The sequence below is a fragment of the Contarinia nasturtii genome, unplaced genomic scaffold, assembly GCF_009176525.2.
Source record: "Contarinia nasturtii isolate CC-2019 unplaced genomic scaffold, AAFC_CNas_1.1 Cnas_scaffold_187, whole genome shotgun sequence".
Classification (NCBI taxonomy): domain Eukaryota; kingdom Metazoa; phylum Arthropoda; class Insecta; order Diptera; family Cecidomyiidae; genus Contarinia; species Contarinia nasturtii.
Window position 1 is genome coordinate 1,139,788 of NW_022197544.1, and position 8,440 is coordinate 1,148,227.

The window sequence follows — 8,440 nt, forward strand, 5'->3', positions numbered from 1 at the left end:
TAAGTTCAAAATATTCACTTTATTAAATTAACTCGTAATCATCGAATGCAACACATTTCTGGTAACGATTTCAATTTTTATACGGAGAGAGTATTTACGCAGCAATTCATATACAATAGGTTTGTTTTTTTAATTAGAAAACCTGGCTATTGAAGATTGTAAAATGTATGAGTATTTCCCATGGTTTAAGTTAATGTAATAAATCATTCAATTTCGCTGCATTCTCAAGTAGATTCATTTAGAGTCGACGATAGAAGCAGTGGCTAAAATGGAATGTTTTCATATTTAACCAGAGAATCCGAATGATGGTTGAGCACGGCCACCGAATGATGGTTGAACACGGGCACCGAATGATGGTTGAACATGGGCACCGAATGATTCTTGTTGTTGTGGGGCATGAGTTTTGAGGTATTCAACAAGACGCAAAACATGAGCTGGGGTTGGTGGTCCAACTGGCAAAATTGAGCCGGTTGGTTGATAGCCTGAAGTTCAAAAAAAGAAAAGAAAAAAAATTAGAAATCATTAAATGTATCAAATTATTTATGATTGATACACATACCATTTTCGTCAGCAATAAATGAAATTTGGACTGGTGTACCATCTGGAGCGGTCCATGCGAATTGACCTTGTGAGACGATGGCTGATTCTGGTCCAATTTGTTTCAATTGACCTTGTTCTTGTCCTTGGATTCCATTTGATGTTTCATAAGCATATTGGAATGAGTCTGTGTTTACAGTTGAATCGCTACGCAAAACTTGGGCAGATGCATCTGGACCAGATTGAACAGGACCATGTTGGTACGTTGGTTTTGGTGCGAATGGTTTGGCACCAACGCTGCCAAATGATTGTTTTCCGAATGCTCCGTGGTGTGCTTGATGTGGCAACAAAGCGCAGTTGGCTACTGCGGCAAAAGCAACGAGAACGATAGCCTTCATCTGTAATAATTTTTTTTAAATTCAAATTCAATGTTTATACCGACTCTATTGTTTAGAACTTGAATCTTCGTCAATATGGAATAATATATGCTAATTATTTGCGATGTTTATTTATAATGTTGCTTTTGAAAGTGAAAAAAAGGTTATTTAAAAGCACTATACTCGCTATCATAAAAATGTTATTTGCAATCACACCGCACGCTTTGGATGCCCAATCAAACGAGAGAGAAACTATAACATACAAAGGTATGATGCTTACGCGCGCAGAAAAGATTATGCTAATTTTTTTTCTTTCTTCTTTATGTATTTCACGCTTTTTTATTGCTCAATATCATCCATTTCTAAAGTTCTGAATATCAGAAAAGCAAAAACCGCATTTTTTTATTGTTTTGAAAATGTCAAACCCCAAGTGGTCGCACGCATGATTTATATCTTTTGTTCAATTCAAAATAAAAGACGTTTTTTGTCTTATTGCCGCATGTGGGTGAATTAAATTCCTATTTTCTCAATTTGATTGTTATTTTTATCTTCTTTTATTGTAAATTTAACGCGAATCATTCGGCTAAACCTTGACTTTTCGTACCAAAAAAATGTGAAATTAAATGTTTGAAATGATCGAAATTGACCATTTATTGGTATTTATATAATCTTCATTACGAGCACAATAAATTGTTTTTTTTTTATATTTTGTAATTAAACTGCGATCCAATAACTTATCCTAATGAATAAAAATGGATCTTTTTTGCTTGAAATAAAAACCAGTTGGAATCATAATCAATTGGATAAATGGAGAGCATCTCCACATATCTTCAAGTGAATTAAGTTTTGGCAATAAGTGATTTAGTGATGAGTCTTAATAATTAAAGTCGTTAAATTTCAAAAATTGAAGGGAAAAACGTTTTGAGTGATGTAAATTTCGACTGGTTTAATTTTGTATCCATTATTTATTCAATTTTTTTTTCAGCTTAAAATCGTTTGCTCAGTGAAAACGACGACAAAATGTCCCGACTTACTTATAAATCAGTTATTGTTTTTAGTAATTTGAATTGGCAATTTTCGAGTTGATTGCGAAAAATTGAAAGTAAATAAATGTTTCTTTTCTAAATGAATGAATAAAAGATCGTCAATTTGAACGCAAAGTGCACAATAAAGAGGTAACAAAGACAGCATTAAAATGGAATTGAAATTGTAGAATAAACAGTTAAATGTGAATTGGACTGATTAATCCCATAGATAGAATGCAGCACGTGTATTTGGGTAATTGAACAAATTCGCGGTTGGCAAGTGCGCACGCATCTTGCATGCATAAACACAGATAATCCTGATTTTGCATTAAATCTATTTTTATTATTGTTATATGTTCTTAAAATTGTGCTGAATATATCGGTTTTTGTGGTTCTATTTAACTTGATTTATTTGCAAAAATTCGTAATATATATTGTTAGTACTTTTGATTGCATTGAATTAAAAAAAAATTATGTGAAACAAATAAAATAAATATTTACCATTTTGAATTTTTTTTTATTTTTTCTTTAAAGACACAAAACACTTCAACTGATTATGCTGAACTGATATCGATGAATCGGTGGATGTCATTTATATATGATTCTGATTTGAAACCGGCTGATTCCAAATGTGGGTGATTCAGTAGGGGAAAGAAATACATATAAATTTGGTCTCCGGATGACAACAAATGCAAAAATTATTCAATTCAAACACATGTATCCACCTATACTGCGTGAACTAGTTTGTTGCTGTGATTCATATTGTTCCATTTGCTGATATGAACAAAATAGAATTTGGCAACGTTCGATTTACCAGTTGATTGGCATTATTTTATTTATTTCGCACGCTAGTTCGTCCAGAGTGTGGTCTCATCTTTATACCGAATAATAAACCGTGTTAAAACAGGTAGATGCCGATGGGACAATGCAAAATGGTAATTTATTAAATATCCTCTCTATTACCATTGTAAACAATAAACGAATATTTCTGTTTAATAAAAAACAGTGTTTATTGTTGTATTCATTTTTTCAATTTGCAACCGCACCACATTTGCATTTTTTTTTAATGTTTTATTCTGGAAAGAGTTGACTTTTTCCTTTTCAATAACAATGTAGCCATAAATTTTTATATTTAGACAATTTATTGGGTCATTCAAGTCACTCTAAAGGCAATTTTAAATCCTGACATATTTCCATTTGGATGCACATCTATATAAGAACGAATACTCAATATACAGTTGGCATTTTGTATACAGAGGAATAACATCATTCGAAAAACAACAACAAGATGATATATGTCATTCAATGTTTTCAATAAATAAAGTATCGTTGACCAACAACAATTTAATTTAAATTTTATAAATAAAACACTTTATAAGTTTCACTGAACTACTAAATGAATTGATTCACGGAATTTGGTGTAAACAACAATTATTCCTCTCTTTTAAAGTTCATGGATGTTCAATAGATTTAAAGAGATCATTTCTTTTTTTAAAACAATGCGTTTTTATCAGAACTAAAAAAATTCAATCAAATACGTTTTTTCTTTTGAACTATGACTTTTCGGACATAGAATGTTTAATTGTGTGGCATTTATACGAGTTTGTAAATTCGATCCATTGATGAAAATATACAAAGATTTGGTGTACCTATAAATTGGCGGCTTTGCATTGAATTAAGCTAATGTTGAATACTTTAAATGGTCAAAAACCGTGACTTTCAGCCTCAAAGCACTGACATTTGCCAAAATGTGTTTGAATTCAAATGTTGATTTTCTATTTAAAATAACAACATATTTACATGCAAATATCCAATTTGGACATGATGAATACAAGCATGTCATAACCGAAATTGCTTTCAGCTACAGATTCGTTTACTTGAAACCCATAAGTCACGTGTCAATACAAATCTAGCATTAAATATGTATTTCATCAAGTTTCATTGACATTTCATTTTAAGGGAAAGTCGCAATACTGACCTTTTTTGTTCATTGATAGAAGAGATGTGTATGATGCTTTATTACAAAGAGTGCAATGCAATAACAAAAGCAAAAAAACACTCTAATTTCCGGAGTTCAAATAAATGTGGTGCCACCAATTCAATTGGGGAAATACAATGAAAAAAAGATGTCAAATCAAATCATGAAACTTTTGACAAGATACATGAATAATCAATGAATTTACAAATGAATTTTATGTCGAAATCTATAGTAGTCATAAAACATCAGGCAGATCTGATAATCTCCTCTGACACATTTCAAACACCTTTATCAAAATTCGAAATGGATTGTTAGATTAATTTACATTGCACCTATGTAAATTGGTATGGTTTCAATTACCATTTGCGGTCTATCCAATACGTCAACATTTTAATAATTAGCTTCACTCTTCCTTTTGAGATTTATGATTTCGTCGTGTGTGTGTGTATGTGTGAAGAAAACTTGTGCTATCGTGAGATAGTTATTTAATTTTTAAAACGTTCATATCGAACTTTTGAACGTTTCAACCGTTGAAATTCAACGTTCACTTTCAAAACTTTTCAAGCTTTTTTCCATTAAAAGAACACCACCCATACACTTTATTCATGAATCGAAACCCATAGAGAAGTTTGTTAGTGAGTTTCAAGAATATTCTCAAATGCAATGGTTCTAGTGATAGAGGAATTGTTGATGTATAGTTTCAGGCGTTTTTTCATGCAGTGTTTTTTCGCGTTTTTTTTCATCGATTATAGCCCAATGCGGTTATTAAAATTATGGACGATTCATAACAGTTGAACTTTTAAACCAAATTTATGGCCATCGCACTGAACATCGATCAAAAATCATCGTTAAATATTATCCATGATGATGACTTTTGCAGCCCAATTTTTTTTACGCCATAAATTTGAAACGGTCACTGACTAATAAAATATTATCCATTTCGTTTGCACATTTGATTGGCTATTCAATTTGATAGGTTAACAAACGTCCTGATCGACATCGATTAATATCGTCCAGAGAAATTCGCGACAAAAAAAAAACAACAACACATTTTATGACTATTATTTAGATAAAGACCAACTTTATATGAATCAAAACCATATTTTTTGCTTGTGATGGCTATACATAACCGGCGACGAATCTTTGATAGATTTTGGTGAGGTTAACCAATCCGGTTATTGAAATGGCTTATAAAATGACGGCCGATTAAGATGAAATCACGAGCTACGCCTAATAAATTATGTGAATTGCCATCATTTAATTACAATATCTGTTGAAAAATTATAACAAATATCAAATATTTCACGGGCAACGTGTGACAATTCATTTCTAAAACAACAAAAAAGCAATAATGAATATTCATGGTTTTTTTTTACTATTCCGAGTGTGGAGCAAATGTTTAAAACAAAAAAAAATTATAGCAACCGGAATCAATCAAAATATGTATGATTCGAGATATTAGTAAAAAAAAGTATATAGTATTTTAATCTAATCGATCGCATTTCAGTATTATCTCGTGTCATTTGTTATGAATGTGACATTAAAATATTTTATAGGAATAAATTGAACAAGTTTCTTGTGGAACATCGTTTTGAATAGGTTCAGTTTTTTTTTTTCTGAATTCATACTTTATATGAAAGTTTGCTTAATTTAAATATTCTATTCTCTTTCACTCGATGTTTTTGGTTTTGAAGAAAGTAGCATGAAATTCAGAGTCCATTATTTTATGAAAATCGATCATTTTTTCATTGCAAATCATTTTTCACGTGAAAATCTTTCTCGTTTGTGAGTTGAAATGAAACGAAACTATTTATATCATGATCAAGAAAAATCCGTAGTTACGTTTATTGCTTCATAGCCGTTTATAAAACATGAAAGTTAATGTGAAATGTGGATATTGCTGGTTTTATTTTGTGGAATCAGCGAGAAGAGCAGCAGTTGTCAAGTTTATTGAATGTGAACCCGAGCGTTCGCCGATTCTGGAGCGACTGGCAAGTGAGCACCGCTTGCATGGAAACCTGGTCAATTAATGGCAATTTAAAATCATTTCAAATGTAATCGTCTTAATAGAATTATTAGCATTACCATTTTCATCAGCAACATAATCGACACGGAAATGTTGTCCTTCGGGACTTGTGAATTCGTAGAATCCAGCCTTTTGTTGTGATTTTGATGGCAAAACTTGTGATTGTTCATTGACATGAATTCCATTTTCAGTTTCGTATTCGTATTTATAGTCACCAGTTGATGATTGTTCACGGTATTCACGTAAAGTTTGCGATTGTCCATCATTGTTGAAGCGAGCAGCTGGAATGGAAACAGTGATTTGTTGTGGAACATCAAATGATGGAGCAACGAATCTTGGAACGGCCACTTGTTGTGGAACCGAAGCTGGCTGGGCCAACGGTTGAGCTAAAAATCTTTGGACAGCCACTTGTTGTGGAACCAAAACCGGCTGAGCCAATGGTTGAGCTAAAAATCTTGGAACAGCCACTTGTTGTTGAGCCGAAACTGGATGGACCAATGGTTGAGCTAAAAATCTTTGGACAGCCACTTGTTGTTGAGCCGAAACTGGATGGACCAATGATTGAGATAATGGTTGAGCAATCACTTTTGGAACAACAGATTCGATTGGAATAGCACCGTGATAATATTTTTGATAATATTTTCCTGGTTGGTAATTAACGTTTTGATGACGATATTCGCCTCCGTGGTGTTCTGGGTGATAGCTTCCATCATCATATTGGGCTGATACAACAGCGACAAATGCAGCGAACAACTATTTATATAAGACAAACAAAGAATTTGAATCATTTTCAAAAAGATAATTGCATTAAAACTATTTAATGGAAAAACACAAAAACTTCAGTTTTTCACAATCAACAACACTATTTTCACATTTGGACTTTTCAAATATTTTCCTACCAAGAATTTCATTTTGTTAAATTGAACCAATTTGATTGACTGAACAATGAAAAGTGAATAATTTCGTCTCGGCAATCATTGTATTTATATGATTCGATGTCTTATGGTATTCGTGGATAAAAATCAATTGCAATAAAATAAATGCTCTGTTTAAGGAATAGAATTCGTATACAAAAACCACATCAAATGACATTTTCGATAAATATAAGAATGCGAGAGCATTTTAAATTCACATTTTAAAACGCATAGCATCATTGCTAGTATCGATTGGGTGATAAAATGTTACAAATACATTAAATTGGGTGATTGATTAGATCAGTGCATTTAATATATGTTGTAAAATCACCATCTTTAGCGCCCATGGCTCTCTCTCTCTCTCTCTCTGTGTGTGTGTGTGTGTCTCTTTTACTCTTCTAAACCAATCTCAACTTATTTCGATACAGTTTTATTGAAAACCAATAGATTTATCAAAAAGATTTTAATTGGTCCAATATTAATTGTTAACGTTAAATGTGACTCTTGCACGAACCATCAATGACGATCATTAAAACGATTTTATGGCACTTTGAAATGCATAACAAAATGCTGGTTGTCTTCAAGAGCACAAAAAAAGACTCATCATCGATTGCTCTTATCGCTCGTCTTTATTTGGCAAATGTCAATTTTGATCGCAATCGTAGTTTTTTTTTATGTGGGCCATTTGATGTGTTCATGAAAAGAACTTGGCCGGTTAAATAAAAATTAACGACAAAAAATGTATGCAAAGATTCAAGGACGTCATTTGACGTCAATATAGTTTAATTAAACTAAATTTGGTTTAGAACTCCTGATTGTAATGGGTTAAATATCATAACAAATTTTCTTCAATAAGTTCGCATAATATCGATATTTTCAAAATTTTACTGTTTTTATTCATGCGAACAAAAAAAAAATCAAAGAAAGTGATAAATGGCTGGTATCTAGTTTACCGGTATGAAATACAGAACAAAATCTGTCCGAAATAGGAAAAGAAACCGGTCAAATTCACCGGCCCCAAAATGATAAATGGCACTTATCTAATCAAATTTGAATACATAATTAAGTATTTTACGAGCTTGTTTTCGCATGTTTTCGTGTTAAAAGATCTCTTTTTAGTGGGTTTTTCTGGCCTCTGTCGTCAATACGTGTATAACACACACCGTAAAAAGAGTGTAACAAACACACGTCAAGGTTTCGACCTTGAAATCTCGTTTTCATTTCTTGTACACATTATTCTAAATATAAAATACACCGTATCGCACTTGAGTGCGATAACGATAAAATCATCTTATTGTCTGGAAAAATCAAGCTCGGATCAAAGCACAGAGCAACTGACGTCTTTAAGTTAGATAGAGAAAAGAATTTTAAGCTTTTGTAATTGCTAATGATTAGCAATGGCGTTAAATTTATAGCTGCAATTCATACATCTATATTAATGATGATCCTATTGAATGAAATAATAAAACTTTGCGCCAGCATTCATTTGGTTTTTTTTTTCACTCTAAGATGTGACAAAATTAAATATGACGAGAAAAAAATGTTGACACATTTTGAATGGGCATCATGTCTCATGGGGACTT

At 32.1% G+C, this 8,440-nt stretch overlaps 2 protein-coding genes across 2 annotated transcripts; both read right to left on the reverse strand.

Annotated features, from left to right (window-relative positions):
* LOC116352149 (pupal cuticle protein Edg-78E-like) lies at nt 1–2,509 on the reverse strand. The gene is made up of 3 exons (XM_031784497.1): nt 2,441–2,509; nt 560–935; nt 1–482 (listed from the first exon to the last, which is right to left on the reverse strand). The coding sequence occupies exons 1-3, from the start codon at nt 2,441–2,443 to the stop codon at nt 286–288; spliced, it is 576 nt and encodes a 191-aa protein (XP_031640357.1). The 5' UTR covers nt 2,444–2,509; the 3' UTR covers nt 1–285.
* Nucleotides 2,510–5,726: 3,217 nt separating this feature from the next.
* LOC116352148 (endocuticle structural glycoprotein SgAbd-1-like) lies at nt 5,727–6,891 on the reverse strand. Its single transcript, XM_031784495.1, has 3 exons — nt 6,843–6,891; nt 6,003–6,696; nt 5,727–5,935 (listed from the first exon to the last, which is right to left on the reverse strand). The coding sequence occupies exons 1-3, from the start codon at nt 6,852–6,854 to the stop codon at nt 5,865–5,867; spliced, it is 777 nt and encodes a 258-aa protein (XP_031640355.1). The 5' UTR covers nt 6,855–6,891; the 3' UTR covers nt 5,727–5,864.
* Between the last annotated feature and the right edge of the window lie 1,549 nt (nt 6,892–8,440).

Coding starts and splice junctions, on each gene's coding strand:
- LOC116352149 (XM_031784497.1), bottom strand. Junction 483..559: donor ATTTATTGCTGACGAAAATG/GTATGTGTATCA, acceptor TTTGAACTTCAG/GCTATCAACCAACCGGCTCA.
- LOC116352148 (XM_031784495.1), bottom strand. Junction 5,936..6,002: donor TTATGTTGCTGATGAAAATG/GTAATGCTAATA, acceptor TTAATTGACCAG/GTTTCCATGCAAGCGGTGCT.